We start from the raw sequence: 18,710 nt of genomic DNA, 5'->3' as shown, positions 1-18,710 counted from the left end.
TTTTGAATATTTATCCAAATGCATCAAGGCAACTTACCAACAGTTTCTGTTAGAATTGCTGGGAGTAGGTGACCTTGATGATGGATATGGATACAGATATAGCTTTTTTTATTTATTTTTTTATTTTTTTTTCCATCAGTGTCCCATATCCAAATTGGATAAAAGTAAGGGCATCCCCTGGCAGTCACCAGGGGCATTAGTACTAGTGTGCCCATTGGAATTGTTTCCTCTGTTACCATTCTGGGGACAATCCACATGTTTTTATTTTTTTCTGTTGACAGGACAAATGGGGTAAATCTCTATGACTGGGGCAAATATAACAATAACATGCCAGGTGTTTTAATCATTCTACACTGTATCCAAAACAACGTTTTACATTTTTAGTTATATTTTAGTTTTTTTGTATAGTGTTACATTATGTTCTCTTACTCACTCATACTTCAATACTTCCCTACCCCCTCTCCCTGTCCTTAGAATTACTGCAGGGTTGCAATTTTTCATATCATTGGAATTATTTCAGATGAGGTCCGAGTGGTCTCGTCTACAGAAAGGACCGAGTCTGGTCCTGGGGACGCAGCAATAAGAAACACATGGTCCAGTCCTCATCACTCGCCAACATCACAGCCTGTTAAGTTTCCAGTGCAGTATAAAAAGCAGTTACTAGGAGAGAGAAGATCTTCAACAAGCTCAGGTTTGTGGTTTCTTATGACATTATGAACATAACTTTTTTTAGAAGCCATAACTTTTAAAAAGATTGTGCTTCTGATAATATGCTGTACATAATATACAGCAGTGTCCTCAGGGGCATATCGGTTCATCTTTGTGTATTCTTAATATGTGTTTTTTGAGGTGTGCAGGTTTTTTTTTTGTTTGTTTTGTTTATTATTAGACCTGGGACTAGACCTAAAATGTAAAAGTGTAAAAACCGTCCTTGCACCCAAAATGTCTCCAAAGATTTTTCGTTTTTTCTTTCTCTGATTTTTGTATACAGTCAAAAGCCGTAGAACAGATCTGTCAGTTTCAGGTGGTTGTAAGGTTTGATCTGGATCATTTTGTGGTTGGAGGATTTCCTGGCTCCAGACAGCATGGCATTAGATTTGCTTAAAGCAATCTAAATCCAAGCAAGGAAATAATTTGTTCCCTTGGGATGGTCCAGTTATTACCATTCTTTAGGCAAACCACTATCCAGTGCCTTGGGTACTTTTTTTTTTCCATCCTTCAAAACTGATAAAGCACATAACTTAAAAAAAAAAAAAAAAATTTATTACAACTTTATTTCTCTTCCGTTCATGGACGGACACAGCATCCTTTGACAGTAGGGTTATATCGGCTTCCTTTAGGAGAGTTTAGGCAGAAAAAGAGCACTTTAAGTGTTAACAACACATTCCTCTGTGCAGCTCCTCCCAGGGGCCTGCCCCCCCCCATGGGTATAACCCACACCCTGCTCTAGCAGCCTCAGTTTTTTCCTGCCTAACGACAGGAGAGGTCAGGCACTCTGAAGTTCCTGTACACTGGAGATTTTTCTTTATCGTACATCACGGGACACAGAGCGGCATATTCATTACTATATGGGTTATATGGAGTACCTTCAGGTGATGGACACTGGCAATCTCAAAAACAGGAAGTGCCCCTCCCTATATAACCCCCTCCCATAGGAGGAGTACCTCAGTTTTTACGCCAGTGTCTTAGGTGTTGGTCATGGTTTAGCTTGCCTCCACATCCTTGGGATTAAGGTGGGCTAACCGGTTCTGTCCAAAGGCCTCAGTGCTAAAGTGGTCAGCAACCGGACCCCAAACCATTGGGGTATAGCCCATAATGCTTTCTGTCACAGAGAGCTGGACCCTGGGCCCAGAACTTAGAAACCTTTGGGGGCCTAATGTTTCTGTTGCCAGAGTGCTATATGGGCCCAGGACAGTGGATCCTTCATAGGAACCCAGGGCCTGAAGGTCTAGACGCCCCACGGAGATGGGGGAAGATTGGACCTCTTGCTGTGCAAAGTCCTGCGGCATGGAGCAGGTAAGTGAAGGGAAACTTGCGGAACTTGGTTCGCAGCAGGTTTTTCCTGGGGGAAGGTCACAGTGGGACATGCCTATGGTTATGCGCTGCATCTGGCAAGGTGAGTCACATATCTTAGGATAGGATGACTGTATGTATATATTCCCCATAATCGTGACCTCCCTGGTAGTATTGCAACTGTGCTAGAAAGCATTGAAAAAGGGCCTGTGTGTTTAGTGACAGTTCTCTTTAGGAGAAGCCCCTGGGAATCTATTGAGGTTTCTTATGAAAGGGAGTGAATGCTCCTACCTGCAAGCCTGCTCAGAGAGGTCCAGGCAGTTGCTGCAGGAAAAGATGCTGCTCTGTGGATCCTGGCCTGGACGGCAGGATCAGCCTCTGACCTCCTCGGGGGCCCCCCCCCCCCCCCCCCCCCCGCCGGCAGGCGCGCGCGTCCCCGTGATATGGGCGCAATTTCGCGCCGTTTTGCTGAAGGGGAAGGGCGGGCCTGTAGGTAAAAGGAAGGGGCGGCCCTTCCAAAGGTTCCCAGCTCAGTGAAGTGTGGAACTGAGAGAGGAAGGACCAGAGCGGCAGCGTGGGGCGCCGAGGACACACAGTGGCCAAAGAAAAGTATTACAGTCTTCAAAGACTGTCTTTTACCCTAAAGATAGGGTTTCTTTTTCAGCAGTTTTTTTTTGGCAAATACTACTAAAGGGGAACAGAATGGTTTTTCTTTCTTTGGTTTTAAAAAAAAAAAAAAAAGAAATAAACCAAGTTAATAAGAAAGAAGGCATTTTTTCCCCAGAAGGTTTTTGGGCAACAACTATTTATTTTCCCAAACACCGTTAAGTAGCGGGCGTACCTCAGTATTGTACCATGGCGTCTGGCTTAGAGGGTACAAGAGGTGGGGATTCCCCCAGAGGTCTCAGACAAAGGCATGCCGCTACTTTCCCCAGAGGGAACCTTGGTGGGACCATCGAGATCTGGAGCTGGAGCTGGCACGGGTCAGTCCAACCCTAGGGTGGTCACGGACGAGGTACTGTCCACCTCTCTAAAGGAGATGGAAAAAAGAATGGAAAAAATGATAGCCAAGGCTATGCGGGGCAGAAAACGGAATAGACCTCCGTCGCCCGAGCGTGAACCCTCAGATGAGGAGGTCCCTTCCGCAGGGGAATGGGAAGACATCTTGGACAAGGACCAAGTAGGTTCAGGGATCGAGGATCCGGGTACGGAGGAGTCTGGCGCAGCCTCCCAAGGGGAGAGCTGGTGGGTTCAAGTTTTAACAGACTTGGTCCATAGGACGTTCAACTTGCCAGTACCAGATCTCCAAGTATCAACGGTCTCAGCTTTGGGCTCACTAAGAGCGCCTCAAACCAATGCGGTTTTTCCGATCCATCCTCTACTAGAGGAGGTTATGTTCCAAGATTGGGCCAAGCCAGATAGAATCTTTGTACCACCAAAAAGATTCTCTGCCTTATATCCTATGGAAGAGAAATTTTCCAAGAGATGGGCAGCCCCGGCTGTAGACGCAGCCATCTCATGTGTTAACAAATCTTTAACATGCCCTGTAGAAAACATACAGGTGTTCAAGGATCCGGTTGATAAACGCTTGGAAACGCTACTTAAAACCTCCTTCACTACTGCAAGGGCAGTAGTGCAGCCAGCTGTGGCTGCAATTGGGGTTGCACAAGCATTATCGGATCAAGCTAAGCAGATGCTTAAACTTATTCCTGCCCAGCAGGCAGAAGAATCTTCGGACGTCCCTAGGGCCATACGCTTTACGGTAGATGCGATTAAGGATTCGATCCAGCAAGCGTCACGTTTATCGTTATCCCTTATCCATATGAGAAGACTCTTATGGTTAAAGAGCTGGGAGGCCGAGCCCCCATGCAAGAAGCTCCTGGTAGGGTTCCCCTTCCATGGAGGACGACTCTTCGGAGAAGACCTGGGCAAATACATCCAGACCATTTCAAGCGGAAAAAGTACTCTTTTGCCCACCAAGAAGAAGTTTCGGGGGCCTGCGTTTAAACGACAGTACTCCCCTGGGCAGGGGCCCTCCAATACCAAACAGTATCGACGGCCTCCTGCAAGATCAAATTTTAACAAGTCGCAGGGACAGGCCGGCGCATGCAAGAAGCAGTGGTTTCGCAAGCCAGCAAAGCCAGCCCCCAAGCCGGCCTTATGAAGGGGCGCCCCCACCCTCGAAGGTGGGGGGAAGACTGCGTCTCTTTGCAGAGGTTTGGGAGGCCAGCATTCCCGACAGATGGGTACGGTCCTCCGTGGCTACAGGCTACAAACTAGACTTCCTAAAGTTTCCTCCTCCTCATTTTCAGGAGTCAAGAGTACCAAACGATCCGAAGAAGGGAGCCGCATTAATAGCGGCATTGAATCATCTACTCTCTCAGGAGGTAATAGTAGAGGTACCAGTCCAAGAACAGGGGCTAGGTTTCTACTCCAACCTATTCATCATCCCAAAGCCCAACGGCGATGTCAGGCCAATTTTGGACTTAAAAATGGTGATTGCGTACCTAAAGGTCCGCTCATTTCGGATGGAATCCGTGCGGTCAGCAGTTGCCGCACTTCAGAAGTAGATTTTATGGCATCCATAGACATAAAGGATGCTTACCTTCATGTTCCAGTTTACCAGCCACATCAAAGATTTCTACGCTTCTCGGTGGCTCTACGTCATTTCCAATTCATGGCGCTTCCCTTCGGGTTGGCTACGGCCCCCCGGGTGTTCACGAAGGTCCTAGCTCCAATCCTAGCCAATCCTAAGGATTCAAGGTGTCACGATCCTAGCATACCTGGACGACCTCCTAGTCATAGATCACTCGTCTCCTGGCTTGGAACGAGCAGTGGCCCTCACAGTTCAGTACCTCGAGAGGTTCGGCTGGGTCCTAAATCGAGAAAAATCAGCATTCCAGCCCACAAGGCAGTTGGAATATCTCGGCATGAGATTAGACACAGAACAACAGAGGGTGTTTCTGCCTCTGATAAAAGTCAAAGGAATCAATCCTACTGGTTCTAAGCAAGAAGGAACCAACTGTTCGCCTATGTATGCGGTTACTAGGCAAGATGGTGGCCACATTCGAGGCGGTACCGTACGCCCAGAGCCACACTCGCATCCTGCAGGCAGCCATCCTGTCAGCATGGAGCAGGAGGCCACAGGCCTTAGATATCCCTTTGCCGCTCTCATCAAGAGTCCGACAAAGTCTGTGTTGGTGGTTAGACCCTCAGAATCTACTGAAGGGGAAGTCTTTCAGCCCAGTGGCTTGGAAGATAGTAACCACAGACGCCAGCCTAACAGGCTGGTGAGCAATTTTGGATGGTTGCACTCGCCAAGGCACTTGGGCAAAGCCAGAGACGCAGTTGCCCATCAACATCTTGGAGCTCAGAGCTGCTCGACTAGCCCTCAGGGCTTGGACGTCCAAGTTGCAGGGGTTCCCGGTGAGAATTCAATCGGACAATGCCACGGCAGTGGCATACATAAATCACCAAGGGGGAACCAAGAGTCAAGCCGCTCAGAGAGGTGAGCTTGATTCTCCTATGGGCAGAAGCTCATGTGCCCTGCATATCGGCGATATTCATTCCAGGAGTGGACAACCTTCAGGCGGACTTTTTAAGTCGCCAGACTCTGTTGCCGGGGGAATGGTCTCTACATCCACAGGTCTTTCAGACACTCTGCCAGAGATTGGGAGTGCCGGACGTGGACGTCATGGCATCAAGACTCAACAAGAAGCTAGACAGGTTCATATCCCGCTCAAGGGATCCGATGGCCTGCGGAACCGATGCGCTGGTTTGCCCTTTGCATCAGTTCAAACTACTTTATGCTTTTCCCCCGCTCCAGTTACTACCCCGCCTACTACGCAGGATCAGGGTGGAGCACATACCAGTCATCCTGGTAGCTCCATCATGGCCCAGAAGGGCATGGTATTCACTAATCCTAAAGATGGTAGTGGGAGACCCTTGGACTCTTCCTCTACGGCCAGACCTGCTATCGCAAGGTCCGATCCTCCACCCTGCCTTACGGCATCTAAATTTGACGGCCTGGAAGCTGAATCCCTGATTCTCAGGGGTAGAGGTCTGTCTCAGAAAGTAATCTCTACCCTAATCAGAGCCAGGAAACCGGTCTCTAGGGTGATTTATTACAGGGTCTGGAAGGCCTATGTAGGCTGGTGTGAGTCCAAGCGATGGCTTTCTCGCAAGTTTACCATCGATAGAGTATTAAGTTTTCTCCAGCTAGGAGTGGATAAAGGACTGGCATTAAGCACAATCAAAGGACAGATTTCAGCTTTGTCAGTGTGGTTTCAGCGGCCGCTGGCCACCCACTCGCTAGTTAAGACCTTCCTTCAAGGGGTCTTACGTATTAATCCTCCAGTTAAATCCCCGCTTTGTCCGTGGGATTTAAATCTTGTTCTGTCAAGTTTACAGAAACAACCTTTTGAGCCGTTGGCTGAAATTCCTTTGGTTTTACTGACAAGGAAGTTAGTATTTTTGGTCGCCATAGTTTCCGCCAGAAGGGTATCGGAACTGGCAGCCTTATCCTGTAAGGAACCATATCTTATTTTTCATAAGGACAAGGTCGTTCTCCGCCCTCATCCTTCCTTCCTACCGAAGGTTATATCCAGTTTTCATCTAAACCAGGATTTGGTATTACCATCCTTCTTTCTTAAACCTACTTCCAGAAAGGAAGGGTTGCTGCATACCTTGGATATTGTCAGGGCCATGAAGGCCTATCTTAAAGCTACAGAGAAGATCCGGAAAACAGATGTGTTGTTCATTTTACCGGATGGGCCCAAGAAGGGGCAGGCAGCTGCAAAATCCACCATCTCGAGGTGGATTAAACGGTTAATCACTCAGGCCTACGGCTTGAAGGGGTTGCCTCCTCCGTTATCATTAAAGGCTCATTCTACTAGGGCCATGGGCGCCTCCTGGGCAGCACACCACCAGATCTCTATGGCTCAAGTTTGCAAAGCGGCAACCTGGTCTTCTGTCCACACGTTTACAAAATTCTACCAGTTGGACGTAAGAAGGAATACTGATACAGCCTTTGGGCAGGCAGTGCTGCAGGCTGCAGTTTGAGACCCTCGGATTCCGGGGGGCTCCCTTTTGAGTTAAATTTAAAATTATTTTTTCTCAACTAAGTTGGATTTATTATGATTTGAGTATATCTCTAAATTAAATCCTTTTGTCTTAGGAAGATGTTCTCCCTCCCCTCATTGTAAGCATTGCTTTGGGACATCCCATATAGTAATGAATATGCCGCTCTGTGTCCCGTGATGTACGATAAAGAAAAAGATTTTTAATACAGCTTACCTGTAAAATCTTTTTCTTGGAGTACATCACGGGACACAGAGCTCCCACCCCTCTTTTGGGGACCATTTTGGGAGGCATACTGCTTGCTACAAAACTGAGGTACTCCTCCTATGGGAGGGGGTTATATAGGGAGAGGCACTTCCTGTTTTTGAGATTGCCAGTGTCCATCACCTGAAGGTACTCCATATAACCCATATAGTAATGAATATGCCGCTCTGTGTCCCGTGATGTACTCCAAGAAAAAGATTTTACAGGTAAGCTGTATTAAAAATCTCTTTTTTTTTCTCGCTTTTTATTATTTTGTTCCTGCATTTTTGAATCCTGTGATTCTTCTATCAACAGCCGACTGGGTGACAGGCTGGGTCTTGACTCTTGTAGTCCCCCCATGTTCGGCCATCAAGCGTGTGCCGGCCCTCAGCTCGGCTTTGGGACATCCACGACAGGCCCTGTTGCTCCAGGGGCGGCCGGGGAATTTCTTGTTCTAGGGCACACATATGACCGGTCTTTTATGGCTTTGTCACAGTGTGTCTGGCTGACAGCCATGCCGTTTAGAGGACGTTGGTTCTGTCTGGGATACCTCCAGCTGGTGGTCCCAGGACGGGTAAGTAGTGGCCCCTTGCTCAGGTAAGTGGTCTGGCTGGAATTTTCCCCTGGGAGGTCGATTGAGGGCTTTCCCTGCTTTCCTCTCCCTTATTTTTTCTCCCTCCTTTCCCATTTGGGTAGCAGCTGTGAGGGGGGGAGTTTTCTGGAGTCTCTGGTGGACCTGTGTGCGTAGCGGGGGCTGAGTGTGTTCACTGCAGGGGCCTGTGAGTGTTCACTACAGGGCCTTTTTGTGTGCTATGGTGATTTTGTGCTGTACTGTTTTTTGCTGTGTCACTGTCTTTTTAAATGCGCAACGGCCGCCATTTTGCCGGAGTTGCGATTTATATAGCTCGGCGGCCATTTTCTTGTGGTCCTGTGCTCCTGTTTTTTACACATTCGGCGGCCATCTTAAAAATCGTGTGGCCGCTTTAGCGCTGCAAAAAAGACCGCGAATCTGCCTGAGGGACAGACGCAGTGCAGCCGGCTTCTCGGCACACCTTAGACTCCTCTCAGACCGCGCTGCACCGGGTGAGGTGGTGAGTTTCCCTGGGGGCCCCCATACTCTGTAACGGCCGGGAGGTGACCATGGGTATTTCTGCTTTGCAGTTAGGTGACACAGCGGGGGGGCTTTATGGAACCTGGACAGGTACTTCTTCCCCTGTAAGCCTGAGTTAACCCTTGCTGCCCCTCCCCCTGCCACATTTGCTATGGCAATGTTGGTGGCATTTTTTCTCGCCAGGTTTGAAGCGACTGGTGGCCGGATGGGGGGTATATTAGTGCCCCCTTCCCTGGCCTTCTTCTGGGGATATCTCTGACACTCTGTATTGTCAGATGATGCGGGCTTAACCCACGCGCACAGTGAGAGCAACTCTGATTCAGGGTTGGTTACTGATCGGAATTGTTGGAGCTATTTTTTCTGCAGGCGTGATACTCAGTACTTGAGGATGGGGCTGGGGCACCTGCTGTGCCAGTCCCTTTTGGGTCCCGCAACCGCCACGCACTGACAATGTTTTCCTTGTGTTTCTTTTTTTGGGACAGTTTGTTGTACAAGGAATATCATACGCCGCAGACAGTTTTTGCATTGCGACCTGTTATCCCTTTGTGGAGGACCTTTTTAGTAAAGTGGGTCTCTCCTCCGTCCGTGGACCCTCCCGTGTCCAGGTTGAGCTAATCACCATGTGGATGGGGCTCCTGCCTTTGTGGACCCCGCGGATGGGAGAATGGAGGCTCTTCACGGTAGGGGGTTCGGCTGTGAGACCGGTTTTGGCCGGGGCTCTGGTTTCACGGACTCTGACTGTACAGGCAAAGTTTTTTGCTGCACGAGCTGGAGGCTTCCGAGACCTGCAAGGACATGGCTGAACACTTAGTTCTGGGTCTAAAATTTGTCTGTGAGTCGGTCCTGGTTACGCTCTTGCTTTCCAGGGCTTCCGCCTATGCGGTGGTACTGAGCCGCCTTGTGTGGCTGAAGTGCTGGTCTGCGGACTAGTCCTCAAAGAAGGCCTTGGTGGATTTGCCCTTTCAGGGTGAACAGTCTTTTGGGGCATCCCTGTATGGCATCATTAAGGATGCCACGGGTGGCAAGAGCACACTGTTCCCACAGTCTGGGAAGGGCTAGGGGCCTCGCCATGAGCAAGGGCCCTCCTTTACTACCCCCAAGCGTTTTTTTCGCCCGCCCTGTGCGGTGGTGGAAGGTTTGCAAGGTGCTAAGACCCCCGCTGCGGGGCAGTAGCGCACCTGGTACCGCAAGCCCAACAAGTCTGCGGACATACCTGCTTCCGCCTGAAGGTCTGCCCCCGCCCGTGTCTCGGGTGGGGGACCGGCTTCGCAAATTTGCGGCTCGGTGGAGGTCTCTCCTCTCCGACTGTTGGGGTTGCGAAGTAGTTTCCTCGGGGTACAAGATAGAGTTTCTCTTGACTACCAAACAGGATATTTTTCCCTCCAACCTCTGGCTTCCTCTGGTTCGCCGGTTGGCTCTGTCAGGGGCTGTCCAGGATCTTCTGGTCGGGGGAGTGATTGTGCCAGTTCCCTCGTTGGAACGGTCTCAGGGGTTTTGCTCCAATCTGTTTGTAGTCCCCAAGAAGGACCGGGTCCGTCCCATCCTGGACCTCAAGGCCCTCGTTTGTTTTGTCAAAGTGCAAAAATTCAGGATGGTGTCGATTTCGCTCTGTAATAGCGGCACTTCATCAGGGGGATTTTCTGGCGTCCTTGGATGTCATGAACGCGTACCTGCATGTTCCCATATGCTCAAAGCACCAGATATTTCTGTGCTTTGCGGTCGGGTAGGACCATTTTCAATTTGTGGCCCTCCCATTCGGCTTGGTGTCGGCACCACAAGTTTTCACCAAGGTGATCGTCCCGATACTGGCCCTGCTGTGACAGCGGGGGGTTGTTATCGTGGGATATCTGGACGACATTCTCCTACGAGCTTCTTCGGACTCCAAATTAGTAGTGTCTATCAGGTGTCAGACTCTCCAAGAGTTCGGCTGGCTTCTGAATTGTCCAGAAATCAGTGTTGATTCCGTCTCAGGAACTGGAATACCTGGGACTTGTCCTGGATTCCGCAGAGGCGAGAGTTTTTCTCCTAACGGAGAAACTTCAGACTCTGCAAACTGCAGTGCAGCAGTTGTCGACCCAGAAGTGGTCATCTCTGCGATTCTGCATGAGGGTTCTGGGTCTGATGGTGGCCTCTTTCGAGGCGGTTCCGTATGCCCAATTCCACACCAGGGTGCTACAGAGGGAACTGCTGTCACAAGCTCCCGTCATCTCTGGATTACCAGATTCAATTGAGTCAACTGGTCAAGTCTCCCCTGGGATGGTGGCTGGCGTCTCCGGTGCTTCGGATCGGGAAGTCGTTTTCTGCCGTGCCACTGGACAGTGGTCACGACGGATGCCAGCCTCTCCGGTTGAGTGGTGCGTTTGGGTCACCCAGTCAGCCCAGGGGCGCTGGACTCAGGAGGAGTCCTGCCTACCGATCAATATTCTGAAGCTCCGAGCAATCAAGCTGTGCCTTGCCAGGTGGTCCCTGGATCCACATGGCCGACCGGTCAGGATCCAGTCCGACAACGCCACAGCCGTGGCATACGTCAATCATCAGGGAGGCACACGGAGTTCAGCTGCAGCGACGGAGGTCACGCACGTCCTTCGGTGGGCCGAAAGGTCCGTTCCAGCTCTATCGGCAGTGTACATTCCGTTCCGGAAGTACACATTTGGCAAGCCGACTTCCTAAGTCGCACTGCACTAGACCAAGGAGAGTGGTCTCTCCACCCGCAGGTGTTTCAGGGTCTGTGCCAAAAGTGGGGCACTCCGGACGTGGACCTTCTAGCGTCCCGTCTCAATCGGTAGGTGCCACGGTTCGTGGCCAGGTCGAAGGACCCGTGGGCGGACGCGTCAGACGCGTTGGTGCCTTGGGTCACTATCGCCTAATTTACGCCTTCCCTCCTCTGAAGCTTCTTCCTCGCCTGCTGCGCAGAGTGGAAGCCAAAGGGTTTCTATCAATCCTGATCGCCCCAGATTGGCCGCGTCACTCCTGGTACGCGGACCTGGTGCGTCTGGTGCCTGACTCCCCCTATCGTCTTCTCCTGAGAGAAGATCCTCTGTTGCAGGGTCCGATCTTCCACCCTGCTTTACAGTCGCTGGCTTTAGCGGCGTGGCTGTTGAGAGACGGGCTGAAGGACCGAGGCCTATTGGGCTCGGTGGTCTCTACCGTGCTGCGTGCACGGAAGTCTACCTCACGTAGGATTTACCATCATACGTGGAAGGCCTACATCTCTGTGTGAGGAGATGAAATGGCACCCTCGTACATACGTGGTGTGCAGGATTCTGCTGTTTTTACAGCAGGGAGTGGATCAGGCTCTTGCCTTAAGTACGGTTAGGAGTCCGATTTCTGCTCTGTCTGTTTTACGTTCAGCGACCCTTGGCGTCGCACTCCTTGGTGCGTACGTTTGTTCAGGGGGTCTGGCATGTGGCCCCTCCGGTGCGCCCTCCACTACCCCCATGGCACTTGAATTTAGTCCTTTCGGTGCTTCAGGAATGCCACCTTTGAGGACATTCGGGAGGTTTTTTTGTTGACTGTCACAAAAGGTGATTTTTTTTTTTTTCTGGTAGCAATTACCTCGATCAGACGAGTGTCTGTCTGAACTGGTGGCCTTGTCTTGCAAGGCTCCCTACTTGGTCATCCATTAGGATGAGGTGGTGCTGCGACCGCAGCCGTCTTTTCTCCCAAAGGTCGTTTCGGCTTTTCACATTAATGTGGACATTGTTCTTCCATCCTTATGTCCTCAGCCGAAATACCAGGTGCAGGCCACTTTACATCCTCTGGATATGGTTCGGGCCCTACGAGTGTACTTATCTGCTACGGTTCCGTTCCGGAAGTCGGACTCACTGTTCGTGTCGGTGGCTGCTCCTACAAGAGGGCCTGGCAGTCTCGTCGGCCACCATTTCTAGGTGGATCCGACAGATTGTGCTTCAGGCCTATGCCCTGAAGGGGTGGGCACCTCCCTTTCGGGTTACGGTGCATTCGACCAGGGCGATCGGGGCCTCTTGGGCTTTCTGGCATCAAGCCTCTGTGTTACAGGGGTGTAAGGCAGCGACCTGGTCGTCGATCCACACTTTTTCGAAGGTTTACAAGGTGGATGTGTGTGCATCTTCTGATGCCTCCTTCGGCCGCAGGTGTTACAGGCGGCAGTTTATGGTTGGAGTTCCTCCGTTGAGCAAGTCTGGTTTGCTGTGTTGTTTTTCCCACCCCTCGAAAAATATTTGACACTGCTTGGGGACGTCCCTACTGTCAAAGGATGCTGTGTCCGTCCATGAACGGAAGAGAAAATAGGATTTTTGTACTCACCGTAAAATCCATTTCTCTGAGTTCATGGATGGACACAGCACCCACACCTCCTTTGTTTGTACTGCTTGTTACGAACTGAGGCTGCTAGAGCAGGGTGTGGGTTATACCGAGGGGGGGGGGGGGACGCCCCCTGGGAGGAGCTGCACTGAGGAATGTGTTAACACTTGAAGTGCTTTTTTTTTTTTTTTTTTTTTTTTTTTTTTTTTTTTATGCCTAAAGGAAGCAGATATAACCCTACTGTCAAAGGATGCTGTGTCCGTCCATGAACTCAGAGAAATGGATTTTACGGTGAGTACAAAAATCCTATTTTTTTGTGGACATTTTTAAAATGTAGGTTATAAAACGGAGCCTTTCGGGCATACCCAGGCTCAGAAGTACAAAAACCATAAAGAACCTATAGTCATAACAGTCAAACTTGTACGCTCAACACATCCAATTGGGGATACAGGGGTTTTGCCAGGTACCTGTTTAATTACAGACATATTAGTAGAATGTCCTCTCTACCAAGATCCAGGAAACCTAGGGGTTATAAACCATTTTTGCTAGAAATGTGGAGACTATAAAACAATTTCAAATATTGCCTAGAACAACCAGTCTGATACTAATAACGAGCCACAAAACGTGTGTTGTGTGTGTTTTTATTTTTTTATTTTTTGACCTGTTTGACCAATACAATGTTAAGTATTTACTTAATTGAAGAGGACCCCTGCACTCAGCAGATTTTACTGACATTTTAGGCAGCCCATTGACCTAAGTAGCATATATGTTTTTAACCACTTTTGAATAACCAGTCAATAAACGGCAAGTGCTGTTTCTGTGAATGAAGAGGACATAACTGGTGCTGGCACATTTTGCCCCCCACTACTCGGAATACAATCATACTGAAAATGACTGAATCTAGCCCCTTCGTATGGAGAAAATACATTGTGAATAGAACTGCATTTGTTTGTGGTATGTACATCTTAAGGTTTGCTTTCAGTTTTTGAATTTAAGCAATTTAACATTCATTCAGTGAGTAGCTGTGCTAAGTCAGTAAAGTGTTGTCTGTTGATGCCCCATGACTCTTCAATCAGCATTAATGGGTTGGGTGTTTTTTGCTGTAGATTGTACACTACAGTAGAAGGTTCCATCACCTCCTTCTTCTTTTTTTTTTTCATTCATTCAGTGAAACCTTGGTTTGCGAGTAACGTGGTTTACAAGCATTTTGAAAGACTAGCAACATTTTATTTTCCAATGTGCTTTGATATACGAGCACTGTGTCTTGATATACGAATGTTTAAAAAACAAAAGAGAATTGCACTCACAATGTGATTGAGTCTGCTGCTCATCCATGTATAAGCCACTGTTATATGTACATTGAAGCCGCTGGTGTACAGTAACACTTTGTATGTGGCCAGAGATTTCCGGGTGATGGTGGCTCCCAGCGCTTCCTGGAGACTCAGACTCTCGTAGACACAGAGGCCGGCGTACCTGGAAATTATGTGAACAGTTCCTGAGTTCTCTAGGAAGTGCTGTCGGCTGTATATCTAATAGATCACATAATGGCACAGAAATTGCACTAAATGTTTTCTGACATGTGAGCTTGGAATGTGTAAAAGTTCAACTTGTTTTGGGGAAAAAAAATATTTTAAATGTAAAATTCTTAAGGGGCACTGGGGACTCATTCTTTAAATTCCAGTTTTGTCTTAAAAGCCCAGTAAAATTCAAACCCTGTTAGATTTCATTTTTTTTTCTGGTTAGTGCTCATAGTGCTGTAGGTTACATAGTTAGGTTGAAACTAGACACAATTCCATCTAGTTCAACCATAGTTAAATAAAATATCGTACAATCCCATATACCCAATTCTATATCCAGTTGATCCAGAGGAAGGCAAAAAACCCCAGCAGAGCAAGCTTCAATTTGCTACAGCAGGGGAAAAAATTCCTTCCTGATCCCCCGAGAGGCAATCGTATCTTCCCTGGATCAACTTTACCTATAAATGTTAGTACTCCGTTATATATGTACTTTTAGGAAAGTGTCCAGACATTTCTTAAAGCACTACTGAGCTGGCCAGAACCACCTCTGGAGTGAGTCTGTTCCACATTTTCACAGCTCTTACTGCATAGAAACCTTTCCGTATTTGGAGATGAAATCTATTTTCGTCTAGACATAAAGAGTGCCCCCTTGTCCTCCTGTGTTGAACGGAATGTGAATAACTCAACACCAAGTTCACTATATGGACCCCTTATATATTTGTACATGTTTTGTCATATCTCATAAATTCTATTCCTCCCAATCTTTCCTCGTAGCTGAGCTCCTCCATGCCTCTTATCAGTTTGGTTGCCCTTCTCTGCACTTTCTCCAGTTCCACAATATCCTTTTTGAGAACTGGTGCCCAAAACTGAACTGCATATTCCAGATGAGGTCTTACTAATGACTTGAACAGGGGCAAAATTCAGTTTCGCTCTCTCACTGAAAGGACTTTGCTTGCTTTGGAAACAGCAGCCTGGCATTGTATGCCATTATTGAGCTTATGATCTACCAAAACCCCCAGATCCTTCATTACGGATTCCCCCAGTTTTACTTCCCCTAGTATGTATGATGCATGCATATTCTTGGGCCCCCCAAGTGCATAACTTTAAGTTTATCAACATTAAACCTCATCTGCCACATTGTCACCCAATTAGACAGAACATTGAGGTCGGCTTGTAAATTGCAGCCATCCTGAAAGGACGTTATTCCACTGCTTAGCTTGGTGTCATAGGCAAAGACAGAAATCTTTTGATCCCAGACCCAATATAATTTATAAAGTTATTAAAAAGTAAGGGTTCCAGCACTGAACCTTGGGGTACACCACTGATAACCTTAGGCCATTCAGAGTAAGAATCATTAACCACCACTGGTCTGAAATCTTTTAGCCAGTTTTCTATCCATTTACAAACTGATATTTCCCAGCCTGTAGACTTTACCTTACACATGAGCCCCATGTGTGTGGAACTGTATCAAATGCTTTTGCAAAATCCAGGTATACCATGTCCACCGCCACCCCTCTGTCCAAGGTTTTACTTTCCTCTTCATAAAAATAAATCCGGTTTGTCTGTCAACTTCTGTCTTTCATGAATCCATGCTGTCTGTTGCTTAAATAGTGTTTTTACAGCAAGAACTCATCTCTGTGGTCTTTTATTAAATGCTCCAGTATCTTCCCAACTATAGAAGTTAAACTAACCGGTCTATAGTTGGTAAAGACTTTGTTCCCTTTTTAAATATATAGGCACCACGTTCGCCCTGCGCCAATCCAGCGGTACTATTCCCGTTATTAATGAGTCCCTAAAAAAATTTGATACAATGGCTTTGAAATTACCAAGCTCAATTATTTTAGGATCCGTGGGTGGATGCCATCTGGTCCAGGTGCTTTATCCACCTTTATTCTGTCTAAATATTTCTGAACCATATCACTTTTGATCCATTGTGGATCATTTGGGGCTGTGTCTTCTTTTTTTTTTTTTTTTTTTTTTATACACAGAGCTGAAGAAAGTATTTAATAAATTGGCCTTCCCTTTGTTCCCAGTCACCCACTTTAGATTATTTTGTAAAGGGCCTACACGCGCAGACCTGACCTTTTTACTATTAATGTATTTGAAGAATTTTTGTCCTATCCTTTGCAATCTGTCCGTTTTTTTTTTTTTTTGCATTCTTGATTTTTCCTTTTTACATATTTTGTTAAATTCTTTGTAACATTTAAGCGACGCTAGTGTTCCTTCATGTATGTATATATATATATATATATATATATATATATATATATATATATATATATATATATATATATATATATATATATATATATATATATATATATATATATATATATATATATATATATATATATATATATATATATATATATATATATATATATATATATATATATATATATATATATATATATATATATATATATATATATATATATATAATTTAAAAGCTCTTTTCCTACTGTTTATAGTTTTTGTTAAAGCGGATCTCCCACGGCTTAATCGTTTTTTTTTATTGCAAATTAAAATGTGTATTAGCACTGCTGTGCTAAACTCACGTTTCCGGTTTTCGTCCGCCCCTCCGCTGTTATTCTCGTTCGCGTCCCGTGGCCATCTTGGCTTTGGGCGCTCGATTCCAACAAGGAGCTACTTCCTATTTGCGGTGGATGCTGTCCCAGCATCCACCGCTCGATCTCGTGCATGCGCACTGGCGAATGTGCCCGGCAGCGTGAGCGTCTGTGCTGTAATGGAGAAGTTTAAAACGCCCGCCCCTTCCTTTGTTTACATCCGCGTCACTTCCTCCAAAATGAAGTCGCGCAGTGTTTGATATCAGCAGAATATTACGAGCTCTGACAATAGCTCCCAGCAGGCACAGCGCGGCGCAGGAAACGCCAGAAAACCCGTCTAAAACCCGAGGGGGGGCAGACCGGAACCAAGGCTCAAATATAAGGTACACATATGATAATTTAAAATGTAAATGGCCGATTCAGCGGTAGTAATATGGAGGTATAGTGTAAATGAGGGTGGAGATCGCTTTAACCACTTACCCCCCGGACCATATTGCTGCCCAAAGACCAGAGTACTTTTTGCGATTCGGGACTGCGTCGCTTTAACAGACAATTGCGCGGTCGTGCGACGTGGCTCCCAAACAAAATTGGCGTCCTTTTTTTTTTCCCACAAATAGAGCTTTCTTTTGGTGGTATTTGATTACCTCTGCGGTTTTTATTTTTTTGCGCTATAAACAAAAATAGAGCGACAATTTTGAAAAAAAGCAATATTTTTTACTTTTTGCTCTAATAAATTTCCCCCAAAAATATATAAAAAAACATTTTTTTTCCTCAGTTTAGGCCGATACGTATTCTTCTACATATTTTTCGTAAAAAAAATCACAATAAGCGTTTATTGATTGGTTTGCGCAAAAGTTATAGCGTTTACAAAATAGGGGGTATTTTTATGTCATTTTTATTAATATATATTTTTTACTAGTAATGGCGGCGATCAGCGGTTTTTTTTTTCGGCATTGCGACATTATGGCGGACACTTCGGACACTTTTGAGACCATTGGCATTTTTATAGCGATCAGTGCTATAAAAATGCATTGGATTACTATAAAAATGCCACTGGCAGTGAAGGGGTTAACACTAGGGGGCGGGGAAGGGGTTAAGTATGCCTGGGTGTGTTCTTACTGTGGGGGGGGGGGGGTGGCCTCACTAGGGGAAACACTGATCCTCTGTTCATTCGTTGTATGAACAGAAGATCAGCATTTCCCCTGCTGACAGGACCGAGAGCTGTGTGTTTACACACACAGCTCCCGGTCCCCGCTCTGTACCGAGCGATCGCGTGTGCCTGGCGGCGATCGCTCGGGCACACGCACGGGAGTCGGGGGCGAGCCCCTAGTGGTGGCTGAGAGGACGTTATACTACGTGCTCTCGCCCAGCCGAGCCGACCTGCCGACGTAGAACGGCGGTGCGCGGTCGGCTAGTGGTTAACTTTGATTGTGAGCCATATGGGCAATAAGTTTAAAAGGCTAAAAATAAAACCTAAGGAAATATACTTTGCAGTGAGGTCTCAAACCGTCTTTTTGAAGAATTCCCATTTCTGTTCTGTGTTTATCGATGCAATATTCCCTCCCAGTCTAAGACCTGGAGAGCAGCCCTCATCCTTGGAAAATTTGCTCTCTTGAAGTTAAGTGTTATCTTTCCTGTATGTATTTCTTGCTTGCAGCCAACATCAAATGAAATCATGTTATGATCACTGCTGCCCAGGTGTTCCTTTTATCTGAACATTGGTAATGAGCTCTGCATGGTTTGAGATTACCAGGTCCAACAGAGCATCATTCCTAGTTGGGGGCTCAAAAATGTTGTACATTTTTGCCCTTTAACTGTCCCAGCAGTGCCATTACTCCAGTCAATTTCTGGGTAGTTAAAATACCCCATTATTATCACTGTCCCAGCCCTTGAAACCCT

The 18,710-nt window shown here is 47.0% G+C and overlaps 1 protein-coding gene across 3 annotated transcripts in view; it reads left to right on the top strand.

Moving 5' to 3' along the window:
- The window catches only part of LOC120943775 (1-phosphatidylinositol 3-phosphate 5-kinase-like), a 139,020-nt gene that overhangs the window by 22,406 nt on the left and 97,904 nt on the right, over positions 1-18,710 (top strand). For all 3 annotated transcript variants that reach the window (XM_040357320.1, XM_040357321.1, XM_040357319.1), the window contains exon 3: positions 521-691. In XM_040357320.1, the coding sequence (XP_040213254.1) occupies positions 521-691 (171 nt within the window). The remainder of the gene's footprint in view (positions 1-520; positions 692-18,710) is intronic.

Source organism: Rana temporaria, chromosome 6 (genome assembly GCF_905171775.1).
Source record: "Rana temporaria chromosome 6, aRanTem1.1, whole genome shotgun sequence".
Lineage (NCBI taxonomy): Eukaryota > Metazoa > Chordata > Amphibia > Anura > Ranidae > Rana > Rana temporaria.
The sequence above is the reverse complement of the archived record's forward strand: the minus strand, read 5'-3'. Positions and strand labels throughout refer to the sequence as shown.